The 17,100-nt window shown below is 44.9% G+C and overlaps 1 protein-coding gene across 11 annotated transcripts in view; it reads left to right on the top strand.

Annotated features, from left to right (window-relative positions):
- Positions 1 to 17,100, top strand: part of PATJ (PATJ crumbs cell polarity complex component) — a 303,918-nt gene that overhangs the window by 38,725 nt on the left and 248,093 nt on the right. For all 11 annotated transcript variants that reach the window (XR_011532436.1, XR_011532435.1, XR_011532437.1 and 8 more), the window contains exons 11-14: positions 56 to 197; positions 3,075 to 3,221; positions 6,454 to 6,527; positions 8,545 to 8,601. Coding sequence is in view for 8 of the 11 variants with exons in the window: in XM_070592216.1 (XP_070448317.1) it covers positions 56 to 197; positions 3,075 to 3,221; positions 6,454 to 6,527; positions 8,545 to 8,601 (420 nt within the window). In the remaining 3 variants the exon portion in view is untranslated. The remainder of the gene's footprint in view (positions 1 to 55; positions 198 to 3,074; positions 3,222 to 6,453; positions 6,528 to 8,544; positions 8,602 to 17,100) is intronic.

Genomic DNA, 17,100 nt, shown 5'->3' with positions numbered 1-17,100 from the left:
TTAAAAATAATAGCAAACTTGAAACCTCTCTTTGGTGTGTCTCTTAATGTCTTAGGTCGATGGTGTGAATATTCAGGGTTTTGCCAACCAGGATGTTGTGGAGGTGCTACGAAACGCAGGGCAAGTGGTACGTCTGACTCTAGCTCGAAGGAAGACATCTTCATCTGCTTCTCCACTTGAACTGCCTTCAGACAGAGGTGATTACTTCCAATGTCCCGCTCCCCGGCTTGTGGTCTGGGTTTGGAAGAGTAGCTCCTTTATGGACTTGGTTCTGTGAGTCTGGGAAGGAGAAACTGCCCGCTCACCCTGTGTAATGCAGCAGTGGAGAAACGCATCAGCTCGTTTGTGCGGTGAAGTTTCCTCTGCCTGCTGTAAGGCGCCGTCCACCTGTTAGAACGTGAGCCCGGCCTGACGTGCACCAAGCTCTGAGAGCTTCCGTAAATGGAGATGGAGATCATCTTCCCATAAAGCTTCCCAATTTCATTTATTGCTTATACTTGAATCATAAAGCTTTGACACCTTCTGTTCCAAGGGCTCTGATTTGTATGATGCTTTGACACTTTGCAAACTTAAGCTTCATATTCCTTCTAACCTTATATTTGATTCTGTCTGTTGATTTACCTTTTGAAATATAGTGAGAGAAAATAAAACCTGGATTTCTATCAAGAGCATTTTTATTTGTAAAATAACACTTGTTATTTTGGTTATAAGAATAGTAAATTTTCATTATGGAATACATGTATAATTGCATGCATGCCAATTTTTAATTATCAACTTATAAATGTATAGATCAGCAAAATTTGACCATCATGGGAACACATGTTCAAGTTAAATGAATGGCTGGTTGTATAACTAGTGAGTCAGAAATAATTCCATTAGAATGTGTCAGAAGATGAATACATTTTTTTCCCCTCTGAAGATATGATAAGCCTGGAAGCCTTTGCTTTCAACTGATATGGATTTATATTTAAATTGGAACTTGTTAAGTTTTATCTGATCATGGAAATTCTGCTGCAGAGAGACAGCCGCCCTGTCGACTGCACTGTACGTGTGAAATTTCAAGTTGCCTAAATGATACACATTGTGCCAGTGCTGTATTGACCTTAAAAGGTTTGCATAAACACTTGTATCAATACAGTGGTTTGAATAGCTCTGATACAGCTCTTGGCCTCCGTCTGCTGTGTCAGATGACTTGTGGCATCTGCGAATGCGCAGTTCTTTACCAGACACACTTGCATTTGACATTGGTGTTGGGATGTATTTTGACTCCTAACCTGGATTTCTTCCTCTGTAGTTTGGGCGCCCTCCCTCTGTGTTTCCCTGGCTCCTTTGAAGAGCACTCCCGGTGCGCTGTAGCGTTCGTCACACTCCGTTGTGGTCACCTGTTCCGTGTGTGGCCTCTGCACTGTAGGAGAGGGGTGATACCTTTGTCCCCTGCCCTACGTCACACGTCTTGTCGTCAGCATTTAAGTCTGTTTTACTGAAACAAACTGCACAGCTTCCAGGTCTTGCCTGATACCTTCCTCTCCCGTTCTTAGTCTTACTTTTTCTCCTCTACACTTCTGCCCTTTGCACACCTTGTATACTTATTTGTGTACCAATTTGTATACTACTTGTAGCACACAATCACGTCATGTACTGCTCCGTACTACAGAACCTTCTCCCCAGCTCTACCAGTGGCTTCTGGCTGGCGTTTCTTTTGCTAGCCTTGGGCTGTGCTTTTAGTGTGTGTCAATAGATTGATAATCTAAAATATCTATGTATCGTTTAAAATCTCATATTAAGATCATAGGAACTTTTAGCTGGTTATGTTTTTCAACTTTTTATTGTAAAAATTTTCAAACATACAGAAAAATTGTAAAATGGTATAATGAACGCCCACAAAGCCACCACTTAGATTCAACGGTTAACGTTTTGCCGCCTTTCCTTCATCTGTTTATCTTTTTTCCCCGGAGCATTTAAGAGTGAGTAGCAGATGGTGCCACACTTCAGCCCTACGTGCTTCGGTCTATAGCTTCTGAAGGGAAGGATGCTCTCTTACGTAACCATGGTGTCATCATCACACCAGAGAAGTTTAATAGTAATCCCCGGGTGCCCGATTCCCAGAACATACTTACATCTCCCCAGTTGCCCTTGAATGTCTTTTGTAGCTTCTTTTTCCATTTCCCCTCTTTCCCCAAAAAACCCCCATAAAGTCAAGATCCAGTCATGCATTGCCCTTGTAGCATGAGTTACATTTTTTTGGTTTCTTAACCTAGATGAGTCCCCCACCCCTACTTTTTGAAGGGATCTGTCCATTTGTCACTAGAATGCCACATCCTGAATTTGATTGCTTCCTTGTGGTGTCATTTAACTTGTTCCTCTATCCACGTGTTTCCTGTGAGCTGGAAGCTAGATCTAAAGCCTCAGTTAGGGTCAGGTTAAATATTTCTGGTAAGAATACGTTATGTCACGTGTGACTATTTAAAAATAACCTAAAGTGACTCTTGCTCAGCCTCCCCTGTGTGTAAGGTACACACAGACCCTTGCGTGCTTGAGATTGAAAGCTTTGTATGTCCTGTTACTTTCCTTGCCTCAGTTTAGCTCAGGGAGAACCTCTGTGCCAGGGCATTCTCTCCGGGTCCCTCCCAGCTCAGGAGGCTGCCTCTGTGAGTTGTTTTCACACTTACGACAATGTCATGCAGAACCCCGGAGAGCCCAGCGCAGTGGGGCGGGCTGCCCTTGCTTGTATCTTACGTCCTGCTCCTGCCCCCACAGCAACGAGAGCACAAGACTTTGTGCTCTCCCTCCTTGCCAGGCCGCGTGGAACAGCATCTGATCCTCCTTTGTCATTGACTTTAATTTGCTTTTCTCTTCCTATTGCCTGGTTCCTTATTCTTTTCTATACTACCAGCAAGCTGATTTTTTTTAGGAATTGAGTGGTTATCAGACATGGCATTTTAAATAAAGGAATCCTGTATGTAAGTTACCTGAAATGTCTGTACCGAGGTTGTGAGATGGGAGACAGGAGCGGAATGAGCTCAGTGAAATGTGGTCTTCAGCGCAGAGATTCAAGTTAGCAATTCTTCTTTCAGGAGCTGTTGTAGAGCCGCCGAAAACACCAACCCTCTTTCTGACTGGAGCGGTGGAAACGGAAACTAACTTGGACAGTGAAGATGAGGACACTGAAGAAAGAATGGATAACCTAAAAACCAACAGCGTACAAGCCTTGGAAAGATTGGGTAGGCACAGAGCATTCAATGCATAGCAAAGTAATTTGTCTCTCTAGTTTGTTAACCATTTTCTCTCTATAAATGTGAGGAATTTTAGAGGCATTTTGGAGATATAAAGTAGGATATTCTTAATATCAACATCCTAACATTTGTGGCAGTTTGGGACCAAGCATATTGTTGTTAATCTTTGTTTGATTACGTTAATTTTGAATGCCTTTTTATTAGTATGTGATGGCTAGTTTTTGTCAGCACTTTTAACTACCACACACTTCAGTTTGTATGTTCTGTTCCCATTGATACAGCTATAGTGATACAGCTGTCTGTGTACACATGGCAGTTTCTTTTTCATCATAAAAGTCAATAATGTATACATTATGTGTTTCATCAAATTGCCAGGTTGCTGTATATTTATCCTTTAATTTTCTTCTTAATGTGCAACTTTGTCCTTTTTTTTTTTTTAAGCATGCTTTTTGGTGAGGAAGGTTGGCCCTGAGCTAACATCTGTTGCTGGTCTTCTTTTTTTCCTCCCCAAAGCTCCAGTACATAGTTGCATATCCTACTTGTAGGTCCTTCTGATGCTTCTATGTGGGGTGCCGCCACAGTGTGGCTTGATGAGTGGTGCTACCTCAGGGCCCAGGATCTGAACTAACGAACCCTGTGCTGCCGAAGCGGAGCATGCAAACTTGACCGCTTGGCCACGGGGCTGGCTCCAGCTTTGTCGCTTTGTGCTTCGATGCCTCGCTGCCTTAGTCGACTCCGTTCTGCAGCAGGTCGCATAGCAGCTTTGCATGGTTCCCTGCCAGCGGCGCCTGGGAAGCCTGCCAGCTGAGTGAGGTGGAGTACTTAGCGCCATCCGTGTGCTTGAGCGGCTCTGGCTGCTGGCTTTGATTGTCTTGTCTCAGGAAGGAATGGCCTAAGGAGGGAGTAACCCCTCGTTCAGGCTGAAACATTCCCTGTGATTTGGAAATTTACCTTGTTCTTTTGGACCCACGTAGGTGGCAGTTGATCTTTGCTATTTGACTCTAAGTGAACCCAGGTGGATTTTCAGTAAACTGTCAAGCGACACTCAAATACATTCTGAAGTTAGAAATACTTTTAGAAATATTTTATCTGCTCTTTTGGGATCAACCTCACTGTGTGTCTTTTTTCATGAATATGTATAGTTTCAGCTTGAGAGTAAGACCAAAATCTTCTAACTGCTGGGAAGTTAGCTCTCTTTTTTCTTGTTGGGGAGGAAAAATTTTCCCTTCTTCCCTTCTAGGTTCTGTGGCTGGTCTAATAGTTACAATGGCATAAGACAGATTAACAGCAGAAAAACAAACTTAACTGCATCTAGGAGCTCCATAAAAATATGAGACCCCAGGGCAAGTCGGGCAATTGAGGCTTGTGTGCCATCCTGAGCTAAGGAATGCGCCAGGGGCCAGGGCCTCCGAGGGGGCAGGGCAGTGCACGGGACGGTAGGAAGAGAAGATGTTTGCCCTGCCTGCAAAGTCTTTCCGATAAAACATCATCTCTGGTAATGGTTCTTGTTCTGGGACAGGGCCTTTTTCTAAATTCTTTCAGGTAGTTGAGGGAGAAGTAAAAGCTTTTCCTGAGTCTGCTGGGTCTTGATTGTCTTCAAGACCCAAAATAATCCACACGCCAAAGTGGCATGTTTTGGGGTGGCATATTCTGCTCCCCTTCATTGCCATTGGAATAATTGTTTCAGATCATCATACTATTCATTTTTTGATCATTTTGTGTAGCTCAGGATTTATCGAGCTGCTGAAAATAAATTAATCTCTTTCCTCTGGTACTTAGGCTTTTGTGCTGTGCTTTCAAACTCGTGACAGTGTGTGCTCTCATTGTACGACTGAAAGGTAAAAATATAGTTGAAAGAATTACAGGCAAAACGTCAACATTAGTATACATGTGTATGAAATATCATCTTTAAATATCATGTTTTTAAGCTTACAATTCAACAGTACATTGCAAATTTTGTTTAAATTAGCTTCCCAGATAAGAAACTGCTGCCCGGAAGAAATACAGCAGGCGAGATGGTAGAACTCTTAATGTAATTTCTTACGGAAACAGTAACAGGAGGAGGTACAAACGTGCAGGGCCCACATGAATGATATTTGTTTTCAATGGGATCTTTGGTTAATTATTCCCAGAATGTCATCTAGCATATCGGTTAATATTGTTATTTCATGGATCGCCTTTTGTGAATCTGGTAATTTAAGTTCTCTGGTGTTCATTGGTCTTGGTCTCTGATTTCTGAGGTTAGCCTGCTTTACCTAATGATTGAATTATGTAATTAAGCGTTATGTGCGTCCAAGATGAGCTGTCCGTGCCGAAGATGGGAAGAGCTGATATTGCAAGTGATGTTTGATTTTAGACAGATGGCATTGTCAATTGTGATAAGTATTCTGTGACTTGTCCAGTCTTGTGACAAAACGGAGAGAGTTTTTCTTTAACTTAAAAAAGGTGGAGGTTTGTTTATTTTCTGCTACTACTATGGGGTGTAAGTTGAAATTATAGTTTTAGTTCTTTGACTTCTGCCTATTAGGCATTATTCAGACTACCGACTGCACTGAGCTTCCGGCTAAGACCATATGGGGACAGGCAGGACACCTAAAATCTGTCTTAGCTCTTTACTTATCACAAAAGACCCGAGGAAAGTAAAACCCACAAAAGTAAAACCCAAGCTTCTGTTCTGATAAAGCTCGTGCAGCTCACTGGTTGCATTAAACCAGACAAGCCTTTCTGTGGCCCAGTGGAAAGTCTGCGTGGGCTGTGCAGTGTGCCTAGTCGACAGGGGAGATCCTGATGAGTTTTTAATTTTCCTGTGGGTGAGCGGAAGGTACTACTTCGAAGTGATCAACATTTAAATTAAACCCTTGTTTGTCCTAACATATTATAAAGCAAATCCAGATGCATTTTACTTGTAAACTACAGGATGTTTACATATAAACTGTATATAATTCAAATTTCATTTATAACTCATCATTTCCGTTTCCCTTTAAAATATTCCTTCCCAATGAAAGCCCCTTCGTAATTTGGTCGCAGCCGGTCCTTACATTTCCGTTATTCTTATAAGTCACCTCTGTTTTACTTTACCCGGTAGAGCTCAGTTAATGCGTTTTCCTTTTTATTCATTTCCCATTTACTTACTGAAACTGCACTCTAAGTGAAGAATTTAGTAGTTAAGTGTGTTTGGCTCACAGTAGCTTCAACATTCTTTTTTTTTCTAATTCTGAAGGAGTCCCAGACTTTCCAGAAAATGAGCTGAAATCCAGGTGGGAAAACCTACTGGGCCCTGATTATGAAGTAATGGTATGTTAAACCTTCTAATAAAAACGCTCACGGCTCACTTCATGTCAGGCTCCTAACACTACAATTTAAAGAAATGGGAGAGTCGAAGAATCAGCCTGCCTTTATTTTTTCCTCCTGCCTTTCTTCTCTTTTGGATCAATCAATTCTGTTTTTTTTTTTTTTTTTTTTTTTAGCATCTTAAGCTGTAAGAACGGTTAAGGACTGCACACAAGTTTCAGTTACAATTAGCAGACACTCAGTCCACGTTGAAAACATTTAAGTCGACAGTAGGCAGAAAAATGTGAGAGGAGAAAGCGCTGGCCTTTAAATTTATAAGCTGTATCAGCTGCTTAAAATCGCTGGCATTTTTATGATTGCTTTTATGATCTGTTTGTTTTATTGTACACTGAAAGGGCTGTGGATATTAGTCCTATGTTTCACAAAGAATCTTACAGTTTTATGAGAAAAATGAAAGAATGATTATCAGATGTATCTGGGAGAACAGGAAGTAATTTAGGTTGGTATAAGTTTATAGAGCCAGTGGTCCATTAGACTTCCTTTCACCTGTTATTAGATTCATCGAGTGAGGGACTGGTTACGTTTCCCGGTATTAATCCACATGAGAGCAGAAAGCTATGCTTAGACAAGACTCTACAGTGTTCACTAAATGCGTTAGTAATCACACATTCTGTTGAATTCCTGTTGTCACTCACATTTCTGACATATGTTTATCATTAGTACTTGGCTGGTTGGAGATTCTTTTCCTCTTCTTGATCCAGAATATACAGCCACTATCTATTGTCAGAATTTCCCACCGTCATTAGGATGAGTCAAACAGTCCACACTTTCTCTTCTTGCTAGTTTTGTGCTTGCATGTCCTCATGCACTGCTGCTTCTTGACTTCATAGATTTCGGATGCTGTGTTGTTACCAGGCTGTCCTCTTTGAGAAGCATCTGTCACCTGGCAGATGGCCTTTTCTATCCTTAGTGCTTTGATAGTCAAAGTAATTTGGCGAACCAGTATTTATAAACGGCCAATTTTTTGATGGGCACTTTTTGTTAAAATTTTGTCCTCCTTGTAACTACCCTTCCAAATTTCATTGATCACATGGTGAGGTCGTAACAGAGGGGCCAGAAAGAGGAGACAGAATTTCAAGTTGGAAGTTTAAAGTGACAGCTTAGTCAGTGGAGTTGTAACTTGTTCTCAGGGATGAGGAGCAGGCAGGAGAAGCAAGGCAAGATGAATGCATGCACGTTTTCAGCGTTTCTTGTTTTATTTTCTTCCAGAACTTACTTATCTGCAGTGCAGTACTTTTAAAAACTTTAGTTGGGTCATTGTTGAGCTCATCCCTCCCTCCAGATGCACCCTATTTTATTAACAGCTTCCAGATGCAAGTCATCAGTATTTTACTTGCAAGGAATTCACTTCCATGGATGTCCGCCATTGAAGCTTAGAACAAGTTTCAGGCCAGGATTCAAAGCTCTAAGTATTCTGTGAGCTTCCCACCCGTCCAGGTCTTTCTGTCTGTGTCCTCGCCAGCTCCTTCTCCTGGGGAAGTGGTTTGAGCTTGCTGTGGAAAGTTGCATGTTTCAGTTTTTCCAAATTTGTCTGACTTTGCTGACCTTGCAAACTTTTGTTTTAAGGCCTGAATTTAAAAGTAAAAATGACCATACTCTTGGTTTTGTCAAAAGAATAAAATTTTTATGAATTCAGTATAATGGAGGATTATATTAAAATTTTAAGGATGATGGATTTTTAAAAATGGTATATGTATTTGCCCATTACCTTCTGGTTCAACTTCTAAATAATTTAGGAAAAAAAAGTGCTGTGGAGAACAATAAGAACAGAAAAGCAAATATTCTCTGAAATTTTACATTATGCGTTATATTTATGGATTTTAGAAATAGAGAAAAGAGATTAGAGTATAGGTCTGATGGAGTTATCAGTATGTTGGTTTTTCAGATTTTTTCAGGAAACTTACAAAGAAATAAAGTTATGCTTTTACAAATATTGGAAATTTTTTTGTTATAAATTTAGGTTGCTACCTTGGACACACAGATCGCAGACGATGCTGAGTTACAGAAATATTCAAAGGTAAGCAGTGTTTTAAAAAATGTTACCAGTTTTTTATTATTTGAAGAACTTTCTTCAAGTTCTTGTCAAAGAAACGAAATTAGTGCTGTGACCTAAGTTTCCAGAACTTCATCTCGGATGTCTCCTGGAAGTGAGGTGAGTTCTCGCCGTTGGGAAGGTGACAGTCAGATGTGCCTGGGGAGAATGTGGTCCCTTGTGCCACGTCCAGAAGCCAGGAACTCAGGTTCGGCTGCTGTGCCCACGGTCAAGGTGGCACAAGAGGGACCTTGTGCCCGCTTGCCTTAGCCTCTCAGGCGCGACAAGAATCCGTTTAATAGGTCTCCTGAGAATCAAGACCACAAGTGTGGGCTTTAAAACATCCTTCAGGTCCACAAGTTTGAGGACAGAAAAATGGTTTATCTTCTGAGTACAGACAAGGTTTTCTCTTGAACTTAAAAAACGTTATAGTGAAAACTTTATTTCTATCGGCAAAATGCCGGAAGGTAACTTTACAGTTTCCCCAACATTTTTAGTGTCCTCTCACTACAAATTAATTTTATAGTTGCTATTTTGGGCAATCAAAAGGCAGGGTAATTGAAACTTAGAGAAACATTCTAGATGGGTGTCTCAACAAATGATGAGAAGGGAAAGGTGTTGTCAGAAAAGTTTCACAAGTTACACTGTCATCCCCTGTGGAGGACACCAGCCGAGCTCAGCCTGAGCTCGGCTGTCACAGGCGGTGTTCAGAATGAGTTTTCTCTGTCCCATGTGGGTTTGGGAAGAGGTTATCTCTTTAGATAGTTCTACCATTTCCTGCTTTGAGTATTTGTGGGGAATTTTCTCTTCCATAATTTTATGTTATATGGACTATAATTTTACAGGTTTGAATTTTCAAGGCTGCCTCTGGAGAGTGCTGCTTTCCTTCTGAGCTTCCCTGCCCTCTGAGCCTGTATGGGCAGCTGCCCGAGCTTTGTCAGACGTGCAGTGTGAAAGCAGCAGGGCATAGCTTATAGTTAGTTTTAACTTATTTACAGAATATCTTTATATTAGAGTAGAGCAGTCACTAATTACTGCATCGTCTAAATATGTTGAGATGGACTGAATTCAAAATGAGAGTAAGAGAAATCCCTCACCAAATGTCAGTTGTTATTAATTACTGCAGTACAGTTGACCGACTACGTGGACTCGAGAGCCCAATGCCTGAGTTTGAATTCTGGCTTAGCCACTCACTAGCCTGTAAAGCTATCTAAACCCTGTGTCCCAGTTTTGTTGTCTGTAAAGGGGAGATATTAATTGGTACCTACCTCACAGGTTCTATAGGAATTAAATATAATGTGCCTGGGGTAGTTGCGAGCACATTATAGCCTGTTGTTATTATTTTAATTATCATTCATATAAATCTGGTGCTTTTCCCTAACATTGTACTTTAATTTGCACTAAACTCTCAGAATTTGGTGCTTTCTATCAACCTATCTTCCAGCTTCCTAGATCCTGTACCTGATCTCCTGCAAGGGCCCATCTGCTGAGGCCTTGATTTTTGTCATTATTTTTTTCTACTATAGAATTTCTGTTGTATTCCATTTTAGATAATGATTCTTTTGGTGGAATTCTCAGTAAAAAAGAAATCTGTACTTGCCATCTTTTTCTCTATTTCTTGAACATGTTAATCATAGCTTCTAAAGACTTTAAATAATCAGTTCTAGTATCTGGATCAACTGTAGATGTGTTCCTATTGTTTGATATTGTCTCTAGTTATGTTATTTGATGTATCTCTCATCATGCCACAGAATGTCCAACATCATCTGTGCCAACTACAAAAGGACTTGGGTGATGCTCTCTCGGTCCAGAGGACTCACTCTTTCTTCTAAGAAGAAGGCAGAGTGTGTGCGCATGTGTGTGTGGGGGCGGGTGCGTGGGTGATCGTCTGTGAGACAGGCTGAGGTACAGTTCTGGTTCAGACTCTGGTCTGCCTTTGCTCCTGGGACCCAGCCTGCCAGGTGTTCCACATGAGTCTGAGGGTGTTTACCGGTCCCTTCTCCCTGGGAGGACCTGACCTCCACTTCTGTCTCCTCGGTACTTTGGGGCTGCTGACACATCTTTGCTTGGCTCTTGGAGGTTTCCTATTAGCTTTTTGCCTCCTTCCCCACGTGCTGTCGGAACTCAAGATGTCCTTGGGGAGGCCATGCTCCAGCCAGGTTCAGTTCTTCATGTAGTTCAGCTTTACCTGTCTGTCCTGCGTTCAAAGCCGTAGGACCCTGTCTCTCCACACTATGATAAGTGAGAAAGGATGATAACTGTGCTTTGTGGGCGTCTTAAAGAACGGTGTTCTTTCTCCAGGCCCATGTTCTCTCTTTCCTCCGCTCCCCAGCTCCTTGCCACGCTCTTGCTCATTCCATCTTCTTTTCTGATCAACTTCTATGCCATGTGATGTGTGTGTGTACTCAGTGACTCTAGGATGGAGGCGCAGAAAGTCTGTGAGTTGAACAGACTTTCAGAACTGCCTCATTGAAACTCACCACTGCGTTCAGTTGTTCATTCCTTCATCCCTCAAGTATTTTGTAGTATCTGCTCTATGCACGTCCTCTGCTGGTGCTGGGGTTTCAGAAGAGAACAAATGGGAAAAGAATCCCTGCCCTGTAGAACTTATGCTTTAGTGGGGGGAGATGGAAATAAGTAAGTGAGTAACATAGAATGGGTGACGTGTGCCATGCGGAACGTTAGGCAGGGAAGGTGGATAAGGAAGTGAGGAGAGAGAGTGTTTGCGCTTTTAGGTGGGTTGACCAGGGAAGGCCTCATGAAGAAGGAGGCATGTGAGGAAGCACTTTAGGAGGTGAAATAAGCAGCCTGATTCTTCTACATAGATGAACAATAATACATATGTTGTACATGATTACGTCTGCTTAATCTAGGCCCTAATTAATGTGGCTCAGCACCAACACGTAAGACTTGTTTGCGCGTGGTGGTTTTAGCTTCCAGTTGTATGCTTCTAGTGCCTTTAGTCTCTAACCTTTTAAAGCCTCCTTTTCTTAAATAAGCTATTTTGAAACATTTCATTGTTTAATTGAAATTTTGTTGTGGCAAAAAGTTTTTGTGCTGGAAGGAGGAGTTTCCCGTGACTGCACTGTCGTCTCTCCATGTTCAGTTGTTGGCTTCCATGACCACATGCCTGTCGCACTGGTACCATCCTCCTGTGTCACGGACATGAGAGAGAGGAGGGAGGTGTGCCTTTTCCACAGAACATTGTCAAGCACATTTACTTTGTTCTACGTTGATTTCTTAGTTATGAATGTCCACAGATTGTTTCTTTATTTTGATGAGCTGTAAACTTCTAAATCGCCTTATAATTGGGAGTTTACTTCTTAACTCAGTAGCCTCTCATTTCTCCCTACAATGTGTAAAGGAGACTTCAGCCTCTCAAAACCCATTTCACAGATGTGGGTCTAAGGTTTGCACAGCTTGACTGACTCGCTCAGATGACACTGCCACATAGCAGTGGCGGGTGGCAGCGTAGAGCGTGTTCACTCACTCCTCAAGCGTTTCCTGAGCTCCTGCTCCCTGCCAGACACAGGGCCGCCAGCCGCCGGGAGCAACGCAGAAAGGCCCGCGCCCTCCTCGAGCTTAGATTCTGGGCTGGGTGGGAGCGTGATCACAAGCCAGTGAAAATAACTCGGTAAGATGGTTGTAGATTCCACGAGGTGGTGCAGAGGAGCAAAGAGTGTGATGAGAGCTCCCTGGGCCGCTGTAGAGGGAGCCGCCAGCAGAGGCCTTGAGCTCAGGCTTGGCGGACAGAAACGGCTGAGCTGGGAGACAGGAGCAGCGGGTACGCAGCCGTGCGGGGAAGGGCTGCGTGCGGGAGGAGTGGGAGCTGTTTCTGTGTGTTGGTCAGGCTCTTTGCAGAGTGGGATGCTGTTAAATGGGGCTGGTGAGGAAGAGCTGGAGCTGCAGGCCTCGGGGTCCTCGGCCACGAGCCGGGAACACAGTGGAAGGTTTTGGACAGGCTGGTGTCGTGATCTGAGGTCGAGGCTGATGGGGTCTCCTCTGTCGCGTCAGCTTTCCGATGAGGAAACTGGTACTTCGTGGCTGAGGCTGGTGTTAGCCTGTAGATGCCACTCGATCACTGCCCACACCCACCATTCTTCGAGGGACTGTGCTTCAGGAATCCTCTGTGGGTGTTCGGGCCCGTGCGCTAGGTAAGGCTTTCCCTTGAGGTGGGTGGAGTTGTGAGGAGACAGGGAGGGGAGACAGGCTTGAGCGTGGCCGCACTGCTCCCAGGAGGCCGGTGGTCGTGACACAGGAGCATAGAGAGATGCGCCTTTGGGGACCGTCCTCTTGGCAGGCGCTCCCTCTCGAGATGATCGCAGGACCGTGAGCAGGAGCGTTAAGCTCCATCCAGTGGTGTTTCTGCGGCCATCAACGTGTGTGGAGAGAGCATAATAGTGTCCCCAGCCTGGGAACCAGAACACCAGGTCCCGTGGTCTGGATTTGACCAGACCAACGGACAGATTTCACTTTATTTCCTTCCGGTGATATTCTCTGAACCAGAGGGCATGAAAACGGGAGTTTCCCCCTCACTCTGATGAGCACATATAATTTCTAAGGTGAGGGATGTGCCAGGCCCTGCAGGAGCCGGGTCACTGGGTTACCAGGCCAGCTCTGCTTTAAACTGTCCTCTCCTCTGTTTCTCACACTCGCCCTGTTGACCAGCAGCTGTTTCCTCCTTCCCATTTTTAGTAGATGGAAACAGAGTCTGCCCAAGATCACATGCAGCTCGTAAGTGGCAAAATTAGGAAACGAGTCGGGGTGTCTGGTTTCTGAGTCTGTGCCATTCTTGGCTCTTTTCTTTTTTCTTTTGAATGGATAGTATGTGGAAAGACATAAAATTAAGCTATGGAAGTATGTCCTGCAAAAAATAAGCTTTCCCCCCATCCCGTGCCCTGCTCTCCCAGAGGCACCTGCCACTGTCACCAGTTCTCAAGTGTGTATTGCACACTTTGCTGCTCTCTTTTTGAGGTGCAAAACACAGAACCGGGTAACTACGGTTAGCAGTGGTTTCTTACTAGGGCAGGTGGCCCATAGAAACATCAGAGAAACTTTTTCAAAATATGCTGGCCCTTTTCTGCTCCTCCTCACCAATATTCTGATCCTGTAGGCTTGGGTGAGGTCCCTAAAGGAAATTGTGGTCCCTGTCTTGCCTCTGTCCGTGGAGAATTCTCGTCCAGGTCTTGCTACAATGCATTCTCTGTATTCATGGGAGGAGGTGTTTCTTCTTCAGGACAGTTGAAGGAGGCTCGTTGGGAGGATGGCATTTGAGTCACTCTGAAGAATGGGTTTGCAGCAATGAGAGCAGTGGGTTTTCCGGGGGGGAAATACCATGAGCAAAAGCAGAGAAAGGGTGGGCCCCGCGAAGTGTTAGGCCAGGTGTCGAAAGCTTGGATCTCACCTGGGCCAGACAGGTGACATGAGTGGTATCTAAAACGATGAAGGGCAGCTGACGCTTGGCCTTGGTGTTGGGTAACTGAAGAGAACCTTCAGGATACTTCCATACAGAAGAGCACGTAGCGTGCGGTGTCTGAACGTTCAGAATTAAAATCATAGATGGGTGAGAAAAACCAACATAAATCAAGCTGTGACGGTCTGGTCGATTGTCTTCACAATCTGAGTGAACGCACCCGATTTTGGAGGCCGTTGTGCTGCCTTTCACCATTAGTTTAGAAGCTGGAGCCTTGCTCTCGGAAAGTTTGTTATTTGCGGTAAATTTAGTAATTCTCCCCTCAATCTTTGAACATAAATGGCTATTTGATATCTTCAGACTTGTGTGTGTGTGTGTGTGTGTGTGTGTGTGTGTGTGTGTGTATCGTGGGGTTCTTTCTGTTCTATTTTGAGTTCATCTGTTTTGGAAGCATCCTCCCCATCCCGCTGACATATCTATTCTTTTCCAGAAGTTTTTTTCCTCCTGAAGCAACATCATTTATATTCCCTCTTGAGCATTTTGATATCTTGTTTTTGGGTCCTAAAAGTAGAGCTTTTAGGGAAATGAATGAGCTGTGATCTGTTTTGTGACCAGTCTCCCCACTCATGGGTCGAGGGCGTCTGGGTTCTTGGTCTCATTTGATCTCCATCATTTTAACACTGACAGTAAATCTCATGGTGGCCGCACCGTCCTTGGATTCATTTTCTTCTATCTTTTGCTTGTCATGTCAGCATCATGAAAATCCTGCTGCTCATTAACTTTGTCAACTTAAATAGGACCCCTTGCAAAGCGCGTGGACTGAGCATCAAGAAGCGTAACGTGCAGTGTGTGAAGGTGTCAGTCACCTGTCGCACCCGCTCCTGTCACTTTAGCCCTCTGCCCCCTAAGAACTCAGCATCCTGCAGGGTGGGCAGCTGAAGGAGACAGGGGAGGCGGCTGATTTGTTAGCTGCTAAAGCAGCTGGGACAGGCAATCCAACGGCCCTGCTCCCGCAGGAAGCCTGCGGCCGTGCAGCGGGGTGTCTCAGAGACCCGGCCGCGTTCTGATTCAGGTCCAGAGCTGATGTTAGATGAGCCTGTTTCAGGCAGATGGGTTTCGTAAACATTGTCTCTGGTTTATTTGTCCAGTGTGATTGCAGATGGAGCACCGGTGTCCTTTTCATGGTTTGAGTCTCCAGGGAGCATGTGGTGTTTGCAGATTCTGGGGGAAGCCTGGAAGGGCACAGCCCTGGGTCTGGCAGGGGGAGTCCCCAGGTGGCCCTGCCACCCTCTGTGCTCCAGCCTCTCCTGACTTCAGCTACTCTCTGGTTGTCGGGAGAGGGGTCCACCCTGCAGGGTTCTCCAGGGGGGGCTGGGAGGCAGATTGGGATCAGTTCTCTCCTTGATCCTTTCACTTGTTACAGGGTATGCCGCTGTCTAAGTCGTGGAGATCTCTGCACACAGCAATGTCTTCATCTTAATTTGGACACTTATTTCTATGCAGAAGTTGCCACCACCATCTACCCAGTTGCTCAGAGCACAAATGTAGCAGTTGTGCCTTTCCCTCACTTTCCACGAACGTCTCCCAGCAACCTCTTCCTAGGGCCGACGCATTCTTCTCCCTCAGTCTCACCGTGAGCATCCCCTCTCTGTGAAGCCTCCTCCAGCCAGCTCTCCCAGTGACCTCCCGCTGTGTCTGATGCCGCGCCCCGGCTCAGTCCTGTCACGGCACTCGTCGGAGTCGTCGCTGTTGGCTCCTCACGACCGTCTGTTGGTGGACGGTTCATTTACTTGTTTGCTGGCTCTGTTGCTTGCTTCCTGTCTGTCAGCCACTCTCGACGCAGTTCCATGGGGAGACTGTGAGAACCCATGTCTTTGACGTACCCTATAATTGCAGCTCATGACTCGAATCCGTGCACGTAGTTCATACCCTATAAACCGGTGCTAGATGAGATGCCCAAACAAGGTGTGGGTCAGGGCTGTGCAGGTCAGTGTCTAACTCTGAAGAAAAAGGGCAGCCCCGGTCTCTAGTGTTTGCCGAGCTCTGTGGTGCGAGCAGTCCCATCAGGGCAGACTTCAAGCTCCCGGAGTGACGTCCCTGGACACTGAGCTGGGAAGCGATTCACAAACACTTCATTTCTGCGGGCTTCTCCGCGGGAGCAGGGCAGTTAATTACCAGCCTGCTCACTGAACAGCTAAACAGATCACTGTCTCGTCCGTCTCTTTCAGCCGCCCACCCCTTCAGGGTCCTCGAAGTTCTTAGAGAGTATTTCTACCATACACATATGACAGGTAGAAGTCACTTCAAGGACATATATAAAATGTGTAAAAATAATTAGGAAGTGATGGATTTTGAGTACTTATTGCATTTATTTTTAATACTATTTAATTGTAACTGTGTAATTTAATTTTTAATAATGGCTATATTTAAGAACTGGCTTGCAGAATTCTTGAAAGTTGAACAGTCTGCTCTCTGAGCAGGCTCCAGTACACCGCTGGAGATGACGGTGGTGGACCCATGGACCTCTCTGCCTGATGTTTGGCTCACGAGCAGAGGAGGAGGGGTGTTGGTGAGGTGGGCGGGTAAACTGATGGCAGAGACACTCTCTGAGAGTCTCTGGTCCCCTTTTCCTACCGGAGAGGGTACCCGATGTCTCCTTCCAGCTCCAGGTACAGGATTTGGTATGACGATTAGATGGGAAGAAAGAAATCACGGGGAGGGAACGAGAGTGAAACAGTCTTCGCCTCCCCTCAGAGTGCTAGGACGGTGGCAGATCCTGAAGAGCCTGGCGGCCCAGAGCCTCGTCCTCAGGAAATCACGCAGGGCCTGAGTCCTTCAGGCCTGTTCTCGGTCGTTGAGGTCTTGGTCGGCTGGACTGCTCGCCACTTCGCATTTGTCTGTGTGTCTGTGGTGGGTTGGAAGTGAGCTCGAGGTGGTGTCTGGGGCAGCCCTGTGGGGCTCTGGGGACTCAGAGCAGGTGACTCGGGAGGTCATGGCTCAGAGAGAAGGGGTCACCGAGAATAGGAAGCAGGGAAGGAGACTTGTGGGTGCGTTGCTACCTTGTGTAGGGT

Source organism: Equus przewalskii, chromosome 24, assembly GCF_037783145.1.
Source record: "Equus przewalskii isolate Varuska chromosome 24, EquPr2, whole genome shotgun sequence".
Lineage (NCBI taxonomy): Eukaryota > Metazoa > Chordata > Mammalia > Perissodactyla > Equidae > Equus > Equus przewalskii.
The sequence above is the reverse complement of the archived record's forward strand: the minus strand, read 5'-3'. Positions and strand labels throughout refer to the sequence as shown.